General features: G+C 40.3%; 1 protein-coding gene across 1 annotated transcript in view; it reads left to right on the top strand.

Moving 5' to 3' along the window:
* The first annotated feature begins 3554 nt into the window (after nt 1-3554).
* The window catches only part of LOC145417408 (uncharacterized), a 49605-nt gene continuing 33359 nt past the window's right edge, over nt 3555-19800 (top strand). The window contains exons 1-2 of the mRNA XM_080286087.1: nt 3555-3608; nt 5467-5661. Coding sequence (XP_080142213.1) covers nt 3555-3608; nt 5467-5661 — 249 coding nt within the window. The remainder of the gene's footprint in view (nt 3609-5466; nt 5662-19800) is intronic.

Raw genomic sequence — 19800 nt, forward strand, 5'->3', positions numbered from 1 at the left:
AGGAATATTTGCCAAAGTGATGAATTCTCTTTGAATGCTGAAGTGCACTAAGGATTTGTTCTGAGCCTTTGCCATTTATAATGGTGCTTGAAGTATAGCCAGGGGACTGTAGACTGGCATGCCTAGGGTGTTGTGTGCTGATGAGTGTTGATTGCAGAGAGGCCATAGGGAGATGGAGTAGATTCAAATAGACTGAGAGTGGTTGTTGATAAAATAAAAGTGATGAACAGTTAAGTGGATGGTGGCACTGTGGTAATAATAACATTAATAATACTAATACTAATGTGGTCTTTTGTTTCTCAAACTTTTGAGACTCTGTGGCAGTCTCAAAACAGTGCTAGGAATTGATCAAATTGAGTATTGTGTGTGTGTATAGGTGAACAAGGAGAGAGGGCAAGATGCAGTAGGACAGTCTTGGCAGATGTATTTTTGGAGTGTATAGAGAAATTTTGTTAACTGGTTGATGTGATTTGTGCTGTGGGGCAGATGAAGTTGGCTCCATTGCAATGGTTAGGAATAGATGAAAGAAGTTTAGGGAATTTTTGCCAGTACAGATATTGAGGAAATTCTCCCGTCACATTAATGGAAAAAATGCATGCTGCATGTATGAGCAGTATGGTGCTCATTGTAATGAAAGTACAGTAGGTTATACAGTAAATTAGAATGGCATGCAGAGATAACAATGCTTGATAGATTTGTAGTGTTCCCATGAATGAAAGACCTGAAACTTTGCAGTGAGAGATGGGCTGAAAGAATGAAGTAATGATGTGATACCAATCATAAGGAGAGAGTTAAGTGTGCTTAAACATATGGAGAGAGTGGAGGATGAAACTTAGGTGAAAGATCTAGGAGTCTGCACCATAAGAGTTTTTGGGATGAGGTTCAACAAAGAGGCCTCAGTATTAGGGGGTGGAATAAAAATACTGCCAAAGATAATTAAGCATGGGGAGCTACCATCAGGTGAACTAGGCCGGTGTGTGGTAGCATTTACAGAACCATTCAGAATGAAGCAAAAGTGACTTAACCTGATCTAGGTTGAACAATGCTCAGGTAAAGTTAAAGCATCCCTTGATTAGTCATGTAGACTCGGGTGGATTACAGTAGAATAATTATGTCATTAATTATTGGGAAGGAGTGAAAAGAAACTGAAAAATCACCAGAATTTTATACATAATAGGAAAGTTATTTTAAAAAAAGGATGGAATATAGAAAACAGTTAGCAAGTAAAATAGAAGTCAGTTTAAAAGCTCCTTGTCATGCTGTCTCTGTACATATAAGAATAATTGCCATATAATTAGGAACTGATGAACTTTGAGGAAAGGGTGCTTATGAAACTTGCTATTACACTACTAGATGTGGATGCACTCTTGAGGGCTATGGCACCTGTGTGTTCCAAAATATCACAACTTTTTTGTACAACTTGTACTGTTATTGTAAATTGGAGGAAACTGGCAAGTGAGTTTTATAGGTACAGTATTGATAGCATTGCAACTTTATTAGGCAGTTTCTCTGTAAAATACTGTGGACGTAATAGCAAAAAGGAATGACAAAAAGGGGACAGGTAATTAGGAAGTTCTGGACTCATATTTGTTGTGAAATGAAACTGTGAGGGAAGTACACTAGTTGTTGTAGATCAACTCCAGTCTGTCTGGCTGAGCAGACCCATCAACCATAGGCAAACAGCTGCCCCTACGGGGTCTTCCTGTGCAGTGAACCAATATTCCCTTGCAGTTGACAGTGCCCTGCAAAGCGATGCATGGGGAAAAGTGTGGAGGTTTGGTTCCTGGGTGGATGTAACATTTGTGTCTCTCTGCTCAGTGAGCAGAGGCACCAGAGCAGGCTCCACATTAACCCAGTACAGTATCTTGTTACTGTATATGGTTGCCACCCAGTGTTGTAATGGTTTTGTGGATTGCAGGAAAACTTTAGGCTTGTGACTCACTGTAGAGCCATTGAAGTGGAAAGAAGGATAGTATAGTAAAATGTGACAGGAAGGAAAGGGAGAAGTAGGCAGAAAGGAGGGCAAACACTGAAACAAAAAGATAGAGATGAAGGAACAAGTAGGCAGCACATCATCAAGTGAGTGGATGATGGTCACCACCATCTACCACCACAGTACAGTAGTACAGTATCGTATGCTACTGAAGTCCTGACACTGATACATTAATACTTTTTAACATATTTTCAATACAGTTATGCTCAGTTGTAGTATATTGTTGTTGCATCAGGCAATTTTATTTGACAGAAAAAATTAATTGAAGGGGTTAGACAACCTCGAGTTGAAGAGGTTACTAAAAATACAACACAGGAGAATGACATTATATTTTTCATGTGAGAATCTGAAGTCTTCAAAACTGGCATACTTATAGTGCTGTACTGATGTTTATTACCAGTTCTGCTAAGTTTGGTGGAATAAGGTATGTTAATGAACAGTAGACCCTCCATTCACATGGCTAATGGTGCAGGGGTAAAACTGCTTTGTAAAGAGAATTATGTAAATTGTGCTGTAAGAACCATTGTTATCTGGCTAGTAGTGCGGGATGACATCTCAGAATTTTTCCAAAGTCTCTGTACACTCCCACCGGAAGCATACATAGAAACACACTGATCATCATTAAGCTTAAGAAATAGTTCATAAACAAGAATATAATGATAATAAGTCATGGGTAAGTGGAATTTTAACTCATCTTGATAGAGGCTGGATTTTCTTTCCCTAGATTTGTCAGATGCTTGTCTGGTGAGTACAATAAAAGTCCTCTAATTTGAATGGCAGGGGACCGATGGTCATTAGGACTACACTATTGGTTTTTCGGACTATTGGGAGGGACCTTTGAAAACAAGAGAAATATTTACATGATCATTAAATAAACACAAAATGATGTGGGTTATTGTTTTAGACACCGGAAATGCATAGATGTGTGGCTGAATAGTTGCAGGCAGGTACATCCAAGACTTAGAGCAAGTCCAAGCCACATAAATCCTTAGATAAAGCCCAGAAAGAAAACAAAAGAAAAAAGAAAAAAGGGAAAGCTTCGAAAAAAAGCCTAGAAAATTTAGAAATATTTTGCCATGAAAAATTTGGAGTACTGGGATATTCGGGTTATTGGTGATGGGATTGGAGGATTTTACTGTATTTTGAATGTCATTATGCATACAGTAAATGGAATGTTGATTTGCAGTTTTTCAGTTAAATGGAATCAGATTTTGTGCAATCGGATGGCATGTAAATGGAGGGTCTGTAGTATGTGGTTCAAATTGTAGACTAAGTCAAGTGCATATCCTGGCCAATTCAGTTTATATGTAGCTTTAATTCTGAGCAATTTTTATCATTCTGCATCGCACCACTCTCAGCTGTGCATGCTTATTTTAGAAACAGATCTGCATCCAGGATAAATAATAGATACAGTACAGGTACCAGTATCTTTACAAGTGTGACATATTGTATTTTACCTAAGGTGTGTCAACCCCACATTTTTTGTCTTCTTCAGAGCTCTTCTTCGTATGAGCCTATGACACTTAGGACTGAGGTACTTAATTGGGCCTTGGATAACATCATGGTTATAAGCAAATCTACAGGGGGTGTACAGTTGGACATGGTGCAGTGTCAAGTGACAGAAATCGCATACTATGAAATAAATGCTAATTACAAGACTGCATTACATAAGTGTTTGGTAATACAGTAGACAGAATAAAATTGAAGTCTTTTGACCAGTTGGGCTAATGGAAATTATGTCCAGCTATTTCAGTTAGTGGGCTTTCTCGTAACCTGACTAGGATAGTGTCGCAGTTGCTAATGTAAAAGGGAGGAGGGGAATTGCATTGAGAGTGTTGATAATATAAGGCAAAAATAAATGCATTATTGCACACAACTCTGTGCATATTACTACACATTTATGCAGCAGTAGAGTTAAACGATAATGTAAATTTTGATATATAGTGCTGCCTTACTCTGTGCAGTCTAGGTTTGCACAATCACACTTTACATAGTGGCAGTAATCATGACTAAACTCTGATACATCTTCCACCATCTATTTTGTTTTGTATTATGTTGATCTGTCTATCTATATACCTAGGCTGCTTCCCCCAAGAGAAAGGGATGGGAGATGGAGTTATCCCCGTACCCTGAAGATTATGTTGATATGGCCCATAAATGTTTTGTTGACAGCATCTTATTTAAGGTAGAATTATGAGGGAAAAATGGTAGTACTGTAATAAGACTATAGTATGACACACTTGAGATAGTAGTGTGTGAAACTGAGTAATTATTTCCGACCACTGTGGCTCTTAATTTGCTTTGTATGTTGGCCCAAGCGACCCAGAACTGTTGTGTCGTCATTCTTACATTTATCTAAGGTAAAATTATTAGAAAAAGTGGTAGAAGAAAAGAAATTTATTTGGAAAAGACTGTGTGTGTGTGTGTGTGTGTGTGTGTGTGTGTGTGTGTGTGTGTGTGTGTGTGTGTGTCTGTGTGTGTGTGTCTGTGTCTGTGTGTGTGTGTCTGTGTGTGTGTGTGTGTGTGTGTGTGTGTGTGTGTGTGTGTGCACCATGCTATATTGGTACAGGTTTTGAGGAAGGCTTGTCTTGTCTTGTCACAATGTCAACATTTGTACAGTCTTGGATGTGCTTTGCTTGCATCACCTACCCCTCTAACCTGTTCCAAAGATCTGTTCATCTGTTTGGGATTTTTTTTTTTTTTTTTTTTTTTTTTCCCCCCCCCTCAGGTTATAGTCATGTCCTTTCATCATCTTTCACAAAAAGATTTTGACTTGACACTTTCCATCTCACTGACTCCTTTAAACATCATAATCATATCTCCTCTCTCATTCCTCCCAGTTAAGTTTGGTTTTTCAACCTCACTTAAAGTAAAGTGGCTCCCTCAAGCTTGATATTATCCTTGTGGTAGTTCTCTCTACTTTTATCAGTTAATTAACATTTCTTTCAATGTGATGACCATACCACTGCTGCATATTCTAATCTTGGTGGTTCGTAAGGAGCAATTTGCAAAATTCCATTTGCAGACTAATTTCTTGTGATATATTAGTTGTTAATGGAGTGCTGGAGTGCATAGTGTATATGAATATGTGAGACGATGCAGTAGTCATAGACCAGATGACTTACAGTAGCTTATATAATTTGATTGCCATATATGCAGGGAATGCATATTGTTTTGGAAGGTTTCTATACACCATGTTTTATTCATGTGGGGAGGGGTAAAGACTTATATTAGGGTTTGATGGAGGGAAGTTAGGATCATTATTAGAATTTTTTTGATGTTTAAGGGAAAAATTATGGTACCATACCAGTTACAGGTACAGTGTGTGGTTTTCAGGGACATAGTATGTGGATGTGATGTAGTATCTGCAGAAAGTGATCAAGCATGATATGGTTTGTGTGGAAGTTGCTGTGTATGCACACACCCAGATGGTCAGGTATACTATAGTTCTTCCCTTCTTTCACTGCACATAGGAGGAACGTGATGATGACAGTCAGGGGGGCAACAGCGATGATGAGATAGCTGAGCTTCGCTTTCAGGCTCTCCTCTCTAAGCGTGTCAACGAGGCTGAGGTCTCGCCTGCTCGAGATCCAGTCAGTGACAACAAACACCGCAGTGCCATTAAGCCACTCCTCCCAGATCGTACCCACTCTTACTCACATCATCAGGTTGGTGGCAAGCTTTAGCCAATCAGTCAGTAAAAATGTAATACAGTACTATATATAATGTATATAAAAAGGGCTGGATCCAGTTCTTTAGAAAAGGGTTGGGGGTCATGATTCTTGGTGGAATTACTACATGGTTGAATTCATCGCTAACCATCCACTCACTTGATGTGGAGTTGTCTTGGGTGACTACCCTTTCCTCTCCTCTTACTTCCCCGTCTGTCTTTCCTTCTTTCTGTCCTCTTCCTGCTGCCTACGGATGACTTTACACTCCCTCATCCGTCTTTCTCTCCCACATTCTTTCCCGTTCCTTCTGCCAATGGGTGACTCTACACTGAGTGACAAGCCAAATTGCTTCCTGTACACCAGGAGACCATTTACTCTGCTGGGTGGTAACCGTATAACCAAATTATGGCGCCTGGTGGTTTAGTGGGTAATTAACCCCTGAAGTCTGCAATTCACTCAACCACCCCTCCCCCCAACCACAAAAAAAAGGGGTGTTTTTTCAAGTATTGTAAATATCAAAATTTATGGCATATATTTCAAGAGCAAGAATTTACACACCCGAAGATGTAAGTCTCGTCAAGTTTGACCACGTAGTTCTCGCACAGCAGCACGGCAAAGAAAATAATAGTTACCCTTCCCAGCCTGGCGAGAGGCGGTACGTCGCAGAAAATGGCCTCATTATGGTGACTCACGTGTCAAAACTCACGATATTCAAGGTGACTAATGTTCATAGATATGAATGAACGTTGCCTAACGAAACCTGAACAAAAAATGTCGTAACGTGAAAAAAAAGTTATATTTTCATGCAAAAAATAGAAATGATACATTCATCAATGAACTCAGTACTACAAATATGATAATATGATAAAATATCATGATATATCTGTAACATAAAGGTATAACACTGCTTTATATATGCAAAAAATTTTCACTTACTATAGGAAAACAAATAATTACAGCACTAAAGGTGTAAAAAGCAGTGGCATAGAGACATAACCCTTACAAAAATACGATAATGCATGGTAAAGTTCCAGTAATATACTATACATTACATTGGGGTAATAACATACACACATATTACTATACATTCACCAGGTATTGGTACAATAAAAGCAGTCTTATTTTAGGTTTATAAAATGCAATAAAGTCGGGAAATGAATATTCGTTCAGTGTGTCACATGAGGGTGTAAGAGAGTAATACAGTAGAGGAAAAGAGGAAGGTGGAGGGAGGGTGGGGAATTTCCAGAGGGAGGGAGTTTAGAATGTGGAAATATCTTCTTTATTTGCACATTCGGGTAGGATGGAGAAGTGGTGAGGGATACGTCTCTTGGCAGCCATGCCAGGGGGGTATGGTGAGTGGAGGGGGTGGGGGGCAGGAGAGGAGTCACTGCTACAGCCAAACCTCACCTCTTCTCTAGTGGCAGTCGGAAGGGTAGAAAGGGTTGGATACGTCACACAAGGCATCGACTGAGGGGGTAGGCAGAGGGAGAGATAGGGCAGGGGGGGACTCACCTCCTACTCGGTTGGTGTGCTGGAGTCCTCCTCCCTCCCTCTCAACTTGTAGCCGGGATAGTCTTGGAGTAGATTGCATCAAGTAAGAAGCAGGAAAATTTGAATGCCTTTTTTTATTGCAATTGTTCTACCGGGCTTTGTAGGCCAGGGTGTCAGAGTAATGCAAACCCCCACAGGACTGTTTTGGACCTTGGAGTTAAGGCACTCCAGTTGGATTGGGCCTGTGTAGGTTGATATCCAAGGGGTGGCTGAGGTTTATTGCTCACGTAATGGCACCCAGGGATGAGTGAGGCTGGTCACTCTCATCTTAAGTGTCTGCACCAACTTGTCTGGCCCTGGGGTCCTATGCATCTCATGGGATAATGTTGGATTGGCTGGTGGATGGATGGATTGGATTCATGCTGACTCATTACCAGATTAATCAAAATTTAATACCAGATACTACCAGATTCATCAAAATTTAATACCAGATTCCACTCTTCATTGAATATTATGAAAACATTTATGTGAGATTCGTTGCATATGTGTATATTTTGGCGAAGAACATTGTTCTTTAATTATATTCACTGGTTTGCCCAAAATGGGGGACATATGCCCCTCAGTCTTCCCTAGTCTTTAGCTGTATAAGATTTCCTTCTCTCCACCTGTAACTAATTCTGCCTATCTGTCTGTAACCGGCTGCAACAGTTACTAGGTATTATTATGACTATTATTATTTTTCTAACCACGTGTTTAGAATGATGAAGAAAGGAGAGTGGTGAACAGTGGGGATATTAAAGACGCATAGAAAATGCATTACAGCCGGTTGTTGAATGAAGAGTTTGACTGGGACAGGGAAGCTTTGGAACCAGCAGATCCAGTGTTTGGCCCTTGGCCTTGACTGATGCTGCTACAGTGAGTGGGGCAATAGGCAGAATGCAGATGGGGAAGGCAGCACGTGTGTATGGGTTGACCGCTGAAATAATTGAAATCCTCTGGACATAAAGGAGTGAGGTTAGTCACTGACCTGATGAATACTATTATATGTGAGTGTGTTGTCCCAGATGATTGGCTGAAGATTGTAATTGTAAATATATACAAGGGGAAGGGTGATACCCTGGAAAGAGGAAATTGTAGAGGCATAAAGCTTTTAAACCAGATAAGGTGAAGGTAATGGAGAGAGTTCTAGAAGGTATGATTAGAGAGAGTGAATATTGATGTGATGCAATTTGGGTTTATGGCAGGTAAAGGGACCGCAGATGTCATATTCATTGTTCGACAGCTTCAGGAAAGATATATAGGAAAGCAAGGAGAACTGTCCGTTGTTTTTGTTGATTTGGAGATGTACACTCAAGCCCCTGCTATCGCGCGTTCAGCTGTCACGTTTATCTGCTATCACACACACATCAAATGCACAACCATACATGCTGTCACGCACCCCAAGACCGCTATCACGCGTCGAGTTTGAAGACAGGCTAAGCGGTACTTCATATTCACACGATACTTCATATTCACACGGCACTTCATACGAGGTTTGCCGAGGATACGATGGTTAATCGGAATGGTAACGTGGTAAAATTGCCGACGATACCACGAGCATTTGAAATGCATCTGAATGGATTCCTGCCGAGGATACGACAGGCAAAACAGTGTGAACAAAACCCATTCGACTCGAAAGAATATATCGTACTACAGCATTGAAATTTAGCGTAACACTGAATACTTATTAATACTGTTTTTTAGCATAAATATCAATCGTTTTGAAACCCTTATAAAGAGTTAATATTTCCTATGCCGAGAAAACTGTGATGTCAATAAAGTAATCACGTTTACAACTGAGACGGGGCTCTGGCAACAGTATGAGGAGGAATGTGTGTGATAGCGTGCAAGTTTTGTTCCACTTAACTCTTCCTCGGCCATTCCTGATACGATGTACTGTGTGATATCCCCTTTAGCTGTGGACACTAAGAAATCATGGAGACAGCTAAAGAGATCTGGCGGCAATTAAGCCACTCCCAAGCCTCGGAACCTATCAAACCACCCAAGCCTTAATCTTTATGAAAGTTTGATGGCCTTTTATGTTGTTCATTTATTCATTATACTGTTATTATTAATAAAATAATGCTTTATTTCACGTTGGAGGAGAGATTGGCAGGAAATCGCAGGCATAAAGTGGTTAAAAGTTAGAAAAATGGGCCACCGAAAAACCAATTAGAAATTTTCCCATTGATTGTTCAGTTCAGCTATCACGTATTCAGCTATCACGCGCATTTGCTGTGACCATTTAGACGCGATAGCAGAGGGTTGAGTGTATAGGAAAGAAAGGAGAACTGTACGTTGTTTTTGTTGATTTGGAGAAGGCCTTTGACAGAGTCCCTAGAAGGGTAGTGAAATGGGTAATGAGAAAGATTCGGATGGAGGAGTGGCTGGTTAAGGTTGTTATGGCCATGTATGTTGGTGGTAGCACCCAGGTAAAGGTGAGTGGAGAACAGATATGAGTGATGAGTTTTCCGTGAATGTTGGTGTGCATCAGGGGTCAGTCTTAAGCCCCATGTTGTTTATCATGGTACTTGAAGCCCTCCCACATGACTTCAGAAATGGACTCCCGTGGGAGATGTTGTATGCTGATGGTTTGGTATTGATTGCAGAGAATGAAAGGGAGGCGGAGGAAAGGTTTAGGAAGTGAAGAGATGGGATGGGTCACTAGGACTTAAGAGTGAATGCAGATAAAACAAAAGTGATGATATCTAATGCTGGTGGCAGTACTGTTAGTGAAGAGGGGGAGTGTCTATGGGTGATTTATTAGAAGGGCGTGGGAAGTACACTCAATCCTTAAGTAACACGTGGTTGAGTAAAATGTTTTTGTTCTAACGTGGTCAGCATAATGAGACAAGTCATGTCAACACGCGGAAAAACTCGAGCTCACGTGGGAAGTCAGCTGGCCTGGGGACGAAATTTGAAAGTCACGCACTATGACGTCGCCCTCTAAATATTTGGGTACATTTCCTGGGCGCATATTTCCATTCTGTATGGGTATTTATCTCAGTACCACAGCCAGCCACCTCAGCCAAACAGCCTTAGTGAGATGGGATAGGTTAGGGTAGGTTAGGTTGCTGAAATTTTGCCTGGGAAGCACAGTGGGCATATTTTCGTGAAAAACCTATGGTTAGTTTTGAAACGACTGGGCAAGCGTTGTTCCTGGCTGAGGGTTCCTGGTGGTTTTTATAAATATGCATACAGAATGGAAATATGTTTTCCTGGGGAAACTCAAGGCCGAACGGTTTGACGAAATTTATGGGTTTCGGCAATTTCAGGGGACAAAATGGAACGACAATGTATGCTAATCAGAAAAAAAAAAAAATCCTTGCATTCTCGTAAGTTAGAGTTCAGTTCCACATTCTTCGTTTGATTTCATGCTTCCCAACACATTTTGGACCAACTGGGCATATGGTTATCAGTCCTTTCTCATGCCTCATCTAGTTGTTACCCACAATTATCATGGATTTTGCAGTTTTAAGGAATGAAAATGTTTGCTAATTAGAGGAAAAGTTACTCTTTCGTCCATGTGTTCTCGTAAGTTAGCGTTCAGTTCCACATTCTTCATTCGATTTTGTGCTTCCCAACACATTTCCAACTAACTGAGCATACTGTTATCAATCCTTTCTCGTCCCTCACCTAGTTCTACCCCACACTTATAATGGGTTTCGCAGTTTTAGGGGACGAAATGGAATGAAAATGTTTGCTAATTAGAAAAAAATACTTTCGTCTATGTGTTCTTGTTAGTGTTCAGTTCCACATTTTTCGTTTGGTTTCGTGCTTCCCAACACATTTATGACCGACTGAGCATACGGCTATCAAGTCCTTTCTCGCGTCTCATAGACTCTACCTCAGTCATATGGGTTTCGAGTTTTAGGAGACGAAACTGAACGAAAATGTTTGCTAATCACACACACACACACACACACACACACACACACACACACACACAAATACTTCCATCCACGTGCTTGTGTAAGTGAGCATTCAGTTACACATTCTTCGTTCTTCTTCTTCCTGATAGTCTTATGTTTGTCGGATTACTTCTGGGAGGTAAATAAACGTTTCATGCTAAATCTGCTTCCCCCGTTGTTTTAAGCTGTGTTCCGCTGTCATCTTGTTTGACACGTCAGGGTTACGGCGAAATTAGGGCCTGTCCTAACCTAAGTGTTTAAACTTGACCTAACCTAGCTTAACTATACCTTATAATTTAACCTAACCTAACCTAGCATCCAGTTTGGAATGTGGGAGACGAAAATCACCTTTGAGTACATCAAGACAATCATGTTATGGCTTAAGGAACGTGATGATAAAAAGTGGGAAATTTTTCAGCAGGAAAAGGTAATTTACCACCCTGAAAATAGTCGGAAAAATACAGAAAACAAACTTGAGGAATAAGAACTGAATTGGTAAGGTTCTTCCACTGCTTTAAGTAAAGCGTACATTTACCACAAAAAAAAAAAAATTAAAAAAAAAATAAAAATAAAAGAAAGCACCATCATATCCATTTGGAAGGACCGGGAGAAGATAAAGATTGTGCGTAGGAAGTGATGCAATCCTGGCAGCTGTGAAGGTTTATATGTTGTCCTGAAACTGACTGAGAAGCTTATAGGGCGTTATGTGGAGTGTCAGAGAAAGCAAACTCTCACTTTTACCACCTTACCCCACGTACTTTACCTCCAACTCTACGCACCATCAGGTAAAACACTGAAAGAGATATAACTGTTGTAATAAAAAACATCAGTGGTATTAAAAATGGCATTAACAAAAACAGAAGTCGGAGTGGGTCAACACCACCTCCACTGAGTACCATTTTCTTGATACGTAGCTCCACGGTATTTTACTCCCGCCCCCCAACCCCAATGTTGTTGTCAAAGTTTCGTCTTCTTGTATCATTTGGCCTTCGGGAGAGACGTTAGGCTGTATAGTTAGACTAAAATTTACGGGTCTGGCTGTTTTAGGGAACAAAATGGAGCGAAAATGTTTGCAAACCAGAAAAAAGGTACTCTTTCATCCATGTGTTCTCCTGAGTTAGCGTTCCATTTCACATTCTTCGTTCGGTATCGCTCTTCCCAACACATTTCTAACTGATTGAGCAGTTTAGCCATATGTTTAGTCACATTCTCATCAACAACTGTCTAAACAACCATTGTTAGGGTTGTAGCTAGCAAAGTACCGCTATTGTGTCAGTTATTATTATTGTTATTGTGTCAGTGTTATTATTTTATGTACTGTGTATGTTAGTTATGTTGGTATAGGTAGCTTACATTCCATGATGCCCTAGAATATCGGAAGAATTGCTGGACAATACTGGAGAATTCAGACAAAGTATGGTAATACTTCGGGGAATGGTATGTGGGGCCAGACTTTTGCGATTTCCAGACTTTTGGGATTCCCGGACTGGTCTCCCCCCTTTTAGTCCGGGAAATCGAGGGTCGAGTGTAATTTGCATTGGTTATAAAGACAGTGCTTCAGGGGAGGTAAACTACCCAACAAAGAATCAGCCCAGTAGGGGTTAATGCTCATTTCAGTGGTAACTTATAGCAGTGATAAATTTATTGTTTCACTGTTGATAACTTTGCTGCGCTCTTATTGTTCCTTACATTACCATCAGTTTGATAATATTTTCTTATTGTATTTTATTATTGTGGACTGAACATAATTGTGGTGAAATACACTTTTTTTTTTTTTTTTTTTTTTTTTTTTTTTAAAGTAAATTCATTATCATCCTCATCCAATGGAATGGAGGAAATCCTGAAATAGGAACAGGAAAACACCAGTATAGGAGAACTATATGTAGAGTCTTTGGTGAAATGGGCTACATATCCATTCACTTATCATTCTAACCCTTAGAATTGTCAGCTCCACCTAACAGCCCTGACAGTACAGTGATACAGTAGATCCTCGCTATGATGGACTAATTGGGTAGAAGCCTGATCCGTCGATGGTCTCCCCTTGAGGTAGGATTTTGAGCACGTTTGAAAATACAATATTCCTCCTTCTTCGGACATAATAGAACCAAAGGCATGTCCGGGTAGTGGCAACATCCGGATAACGAACACTATTTCCCTAACATACCCAGACCCTACCTATAACCTCCTGCATCTTATACCTAACCTATTTGTACAATACCTGTGCTTAAATTGGCAGTGTTTTCCTGTCATTGAGGCATATTTAGGCATCAAAACACACAGAAATATCCAAAGTAATGCCAAACACTAAGAAAACCATGAGGGAAAACCACTGAAAACCAAAAAACACCCTACCTAAATATTACTGTATATACAGTACCCCTCCTTATTTTGGCAGTGTTTTCTGGTCATACATAGATTTATCTAAAATAATTTTCAACACCAAGAAAACCATGCAAGAAACCCACTGAAAACCAAAAAACACCCTACCTATACACCACTGTGTACAGTACCCATCCAAATTTTGGCATTGTTCTCAGGTCAGTCTGCCATATTTAGACATCAAAACACACAGGAATATCCAAAGTAATGGTAAACACCAAGAAAACCATGAAAACAAAACACCCTATTTATACCTTACTGTATGTACAGTACCCCTCCTAATTTTGGCACTGTTTCCAGGTCAATCTGCCATATTTAGACATCAAAACACATATAGAATTATTCATATTAATGCTAAACAGCGAGAATGCTTGCATAAACACAAGAAAACTGATGACAGTTTGAAAATTTGTTGTCTGTGACGAGTGATTGCTCCTGGGGCTCAAAAAAAATTCCATGGACGAATATGCCCCCGGAAATTGGGTATATTGGTATACACTCAACCCTCGGCTATCGCGGGTTCCGCTATAGCGTATCTCGCTATCACGCCTATATAAAAAACTACCCAAATACCTTTATCACGCACTAAATGCCTGCTATCATGCACCGCAAATGTTTGAAAATTTCAAAAAGGCCAGGCTCCAGTGCTCCACCCAGGCAACAAAAGCTTCACTCCATGATTGGTCGTGTGACATCAGCGCCAGCCGAGCACTGATTGGCCGCCTGACTGAGTCTCCTGCCCGCCAAACCATTCAAGTGCGCACCCTCAGACCGTGAACAGTGATAGCATGAACAATAACCTTTTTTATGATATGACCATGGCCAACGTACCCCCTCCCCGTCCCACTACCATCACCCAACATAATGCTGCGGCACCTGGCAGGGAATTAAGAAGAGGAAGAACCTATGTTATGCAGATAAACTGGAAATGTGAAACTTATAGAGAATGGTGAGACCAAGCGAAGTGTGGGGAAGAAACATAACATCAGTGAATCAACTGTGAGGGGTATTTATAAGAATCGTGATCACATCATAAAACATGCTCATTTTTAGACTATTATATATTAATATGTGGTACAAAGAAGGTATCTTAGGGGTAAATATTGAGGTCATGGCACCAATTAGAATTATTACCATAAGTTCTTCAATTCGGCTATCACAGTTTCGGCTATAGCGCAGCCATAGCGGGACCAATTGGGAGTGATAGCCGAGGGTTGAGTGTAATTGGTATACTGTCATCTTCACTGGTGATTATACTATAAGATAAGCTGATAAAAACACATAAAACTGACAAGCGAAAGTACAAAAATATAGCAAGAATAAAGTCTTCAGGAGTATAACTTACCTTGATATAACTTCCCACCATCTTAGTGCAAATTGTGCCAGCACCTTCCAAGAGTTAAGGATATCTCTAGCTGCAGAATTTCATGAGCTTTCTCGTGAATTTTGTGAACTTTTGATACAACCGATAGTAGTCAAATAAATCGCAAAAAAATTTGAAAACTCAAAAGTCAGTGTTACCACCAAAGAGGAGGGTAGGGACTAAGGGAGAGAGGGGGGAGCCAGGAGGGTATGGAGGAGGGATGGGAGGGGGGGAGATACAAGGCTGTGAGCAGGATTCTCCCCCTTCGGTCAACAGGTGGACGGGTGCTTTTACTGTACATTTATTCTTGGCTTGCGGTCAGTTAGATGCCAAGTGGCCATGCGGAAACACAACTCACTGTGCCCAGGGGACTTTCGACGTTCGGTAGAGAGGCTGACGGCTGCTGTCATTGAACATGTACCAGTGGCTTGTGGTCTGTATTCATTGGGGGTGGCGGTTGGGAAAGAACCCCCGTGGCCTGGCGATATTGGACATTCAGTGGGGAATGTGTATGGACATTTTGACACCACTTGAGGGTTACAATTGTGTTACTCGGGTGCTGGAGGTTCATTGGGAGTGATAGGACGAACGCACAGCTTTGATCATTCAGTACGGGGCGGACGGACATTTTAACTTTGAAAGTAGGTTATGGACTACCTCCCACTCATGGCTCGAGCCCAGCGGCCACAATACTGAATCTTTGGACATGTCGGCTGGCTGGCCGAAGTTCACGGGGACTTTTATGTCCGGGTAATAGCAAGTAAATTCAGATAAAGGTTTAATAGAGCCAAGGTCCAGCATCCGGATAATGAACATGTTAGGATATTGAGTGTCAGGATAAATGAGGGACTACTATACTGTACATATTAAATCTACCCCTGTATATGATACCCTACCTAGTTGTTATGAGTAGAGGCAGGAACAATTATATTGGAGGTTAAGAAACCGCAGCTACAGGATCTGTGTCTTTGTCAAAAGACAGCCATCTTAAACCTGACAACAACAGAGCATCACCATGTGCAACTGCACAGCACAGACTAAATAGTAATACATTACACTAGTGTTTTTTTTTTTTTTTTTTTTTTTTTTTTTTTTTTTACCCGCATCCCATCGTAAAACCGGGGTGGCCCTGGACTGTACTTTATTAACATTAATTTTGCAACCTTCATCTTCTTCATTTACTTCTTTGTGAATTTTTGTTGTTTATGCTTTGTTTTTGTTGCGTGTAGCATTATGCAGGCGTACCCCGCAATACAATCAGCTGCTGTACGATACCCCACCATGACGATGTAAAAAATTATCACCCTTCCCGTCCTATCGATGGCCAGTCCCCGGTTATCTGATATTTTTTTTGTGATTGGTTTCTTTTTTAACCGTTTTTTATGATATTTTAAACTTAAATGTTTTGTTTAGGTTGATTTATACTGTTTTTAGACGTAGATTAATGTCTTTCAGTCATCAATGGGGTGAACACTGTCATTTCCGGGTACACTTTACTAAGTTTGATTTTTTCCAGACTTCTTTTTGATGATTTTCTGATACAGGCTTACCCCGATTTACGATACCCCTAGGTGCAATACCCTGGAATAGTGACGGGGATAGAAATACCATCCTACCTCGCCTACTGTAGGCGTACCCCTGGTTTTCCGATGGGTTTCAATAGTTTTTACCAATTTTGATGATAGTTTAGACTTAGGTTTTGTGTTTAGGTTGATTTATAAACTGTTTTTAGACTTAGATTAATGTGTTTTAGCCATAGGTGGAGTGAACACTGTCATTTGGGGTACGGATTCTTAATATTTCGTGTATGACCATTGAACTGTCATCTAACCAATCATGGGATATATAATAATAATTGTAAATAAATATTAAAAAACCTGAAAACCTTAGAGAGGAAATATTTCATGCGTTGATGAAAACTGTGACCCATAGATCATATGTTTACATTTGGGCTGTTCAGGGGGAAATACTTTGGAAATACAAAGGTATTTCTAAATAAGTGTTGAAAAATAAGAGAAAATAAAATAAAGGAGCTCAGCAACCAGAACAGTAGCTAAAACGACATAAAGAGGGGCCATTGAAAAGACTATCCCGATCGCATCATCAGTCGACAAATCATGTGTTTACATTCAGGTTGTTCAAGGGAAAACACTTTGAAAATACAAAGGAATTTCTAAATAAATGTTGGAAAATAAGAGAGAAGAAATAAAGGTGCTTAGCAACCAGAACAGTAACGAAAACGATATAAAGAGGGGCCTTTGAACAGGCTGTCCCTATCGCATCATCAATCAATAAATCTTGTGTTTGCATTTGGGCTGTTCAAAGGAAAATGCTTTGAAAATACAGTAATCCCTCATTTGTCCAGACATAATAGAGCCAAAGGCATGTCCAGGTAGTAGCAACATCCAGATAATGAAGATTTCCTCTACTGTACCCAGACCCTATCTATACCGAACCTCCAACCTATACAGTCTGTCCTCACCTAACACGGTTAATTGCTTCCACACCTCTACCGCGTTAGAGAAATTTCGTGTTACAGGGACTCTTGAAACCCCCTATTTCCTTCTGCACCCCTGCCTGAAGTCCACCTTTTTCCCTCTTGTGGTGCAAAATTTTTTCATACACCCCAATTTTAACCTAGAAAGCATGAATATGGTTCAGAAAATTATAAAAGTATTATTACAGTTAAAAGGGAGCAGGGAGTGTCCTTATTGGCTCGGTAGTTCAAAAGTGAGAATGCAGAAGCGTGACTGGCTGGGCGGTAGACGATGCCCGTTGGCAAGGCAACGCTCCTATGATTCATCTCATTGCCGCCCGCCTGGTTCAAATAGCCGTGTTAGCTTCATCAGTGGCTGTGTTCGAAGCAGTAGTGCTTCTGGAAAACTGTACAGTGTTAGACCATTTTCATGTTAGCGAAAACCATGTTAGACAAGAATAGACTGTACCTAACCTATTTGTACTGTACAGTACCTATGCATACTTTGGCAGTGTTTTTTGGTCATTCTGGCATATTTAGACATCAAAATGCACAAAGGAATACAGTATCCAAAGTAATGCTAAACACCAAGAAAACCATGCAGAAAAACCACTGCAAACCAAAAAACACCCTACCTAAACATTACTGTATGTAAATTACACATCCTCATTTTGTCAGTGTTTTCTGGTCATTCTGCCATATTTTGACACCAAAACATACATTGAATTATCCAAAATAATTTTCAGCACGAAGAAAACCATGAAAAAAAAAAAAAAAATGAAAACCAAAAAACACCTTACCTATACACCACTGTATGCACAGTCCCCCTCCTAATTTTGGCACTGTTTTCAGGTCAATCTGCCATATTTAGACATCAGAAGACACATAGGAATATCCAAAGTAATGCTAAACACCAAGGAAACCATGAAAAAAAAAAAAAAAACATTGAAAACAAAAAACACCCTACCTATACACTTCTGTATATATAGTAGCTCTCCGAATTCGGGCACTGTTAACAGGTCAGTCTGACATTTAGACATCAAAAATCGTATAGGAATATCCAAAGTAATGCTAAACCCAAGAAAACCATTAAAAAAGGAAATGAAAACCAAAAAACACCCGACCTATATGTGGTATGTACAGTACCTCTCCTAATTTTGGCACGGTTTCTGGGTCGTTGTGCCATACTGAGATGAAAACATACATAGGATTATCCATATTAATGCTAAACATGAAGAAAACAATGCATAACTAACAAAAATCCACAAAAAACCTGAAGACGGTTTGAAAATCCGTTATCTGTGACGAGTGATTGCTCTCGGGGCTCAAAAAAAAAATCCACATCCAAACTTGTCAACAGAAATTGGATATTGTATATTGGTATAAATGGTATACCATCACCTTCAGTGGTTTTTATACTATAAAATAAGCTAATAAAAACACAAATCTAGTAAATAAAATTACAGAAATGTAGTGAGAACTAATTGTTCAGGAATAAAACTTACCTTCATGTAATTACCCACCATCCTAGTACATAATTTTGCCAGCACCTTCCAAGGGATAAGCATATGTCTAGATGCAGAATTTCATGAGCTTTCTTGTGGATTTTGCGGAATTTCAATACAACCAGTAGTAGCTGAATAAATTGCAGAAAAACTTTGAACACTCACAAGTCAGTGTTATCACCACGGAGGAGGGTAGGGACCGAGAGAGTGAAGGGGGAGCTCTGAGGGTATGGAAGAGGGATGGGGGGGGAGAAGCAAGGCTGTGGGGAGGATTCTCCTCCTTCTGTCAACAGGTGGACAGGCACGTTTACCATACAGGTACATTTACTTGTGGCTTGTGGTCTGTTAGACGCCAAGGGCCATGTAGAAATGCAACTCACAGTGACCGGGGGATATTCGACATTTGGTAGAGAGGCTGACGGCCACTATCATTGAACATGTACTTGTGGCTTGTTGTCTGTGCTTGATGAAGGTGGCGGTTGGGAAAGACTTAGTCCAGTAGCCGTGCGATATTGGACATTCAGTGGGGATGTGTATGGATGTTTTGAAACTGCCTGCGGGCTAAAGTCATAGTACTCAGGTTCTGGAGGTTCGTTGGGAGTGATCGAACAAATGCGCAGCTTTGACCATTCAGTACAGGGGCAGACGGACATTTTAGCTTTGGTTGTGGGTACTAACTACTGTACTTCCCGCTCATGGCTCGAGCTCAGCAGCCACGATACCGAATGTTTGAACATGTCAGCTGGCAGGCTGAGGTTCTCGGGGACTTTGACGTCTGGATAATAGCTGGTAAATTTGGATAATGGTTAAATAGAACCAAGTCCAGCATCCGGATAATGAACATGTCCAGATACTGTGCATCTGGATAAATGAGGGACAACAGAGGAATTTCTAAATAAATGTGGGAAAATAAACAAGAAGAAAATAAAGGAGCTCAGCAACCAAAATAACAAAAACAACATAAAGATGGGC

This window comes from Coenobita brevimanus, chromosome 110, assembly GCF_032717465.1.
Source record: "Coenobita brevimanus isolate Jiangsu-jjx chromosome 110, ASM3271746v2, whole genome shotgun sequence".
Taxonomy (NCBI): Eukaryota; Metazoa; Arthropoda; class Malacostraca; order Decapoda; family Coenobitidae; genus Coenobita; species Coenobita brevimanus.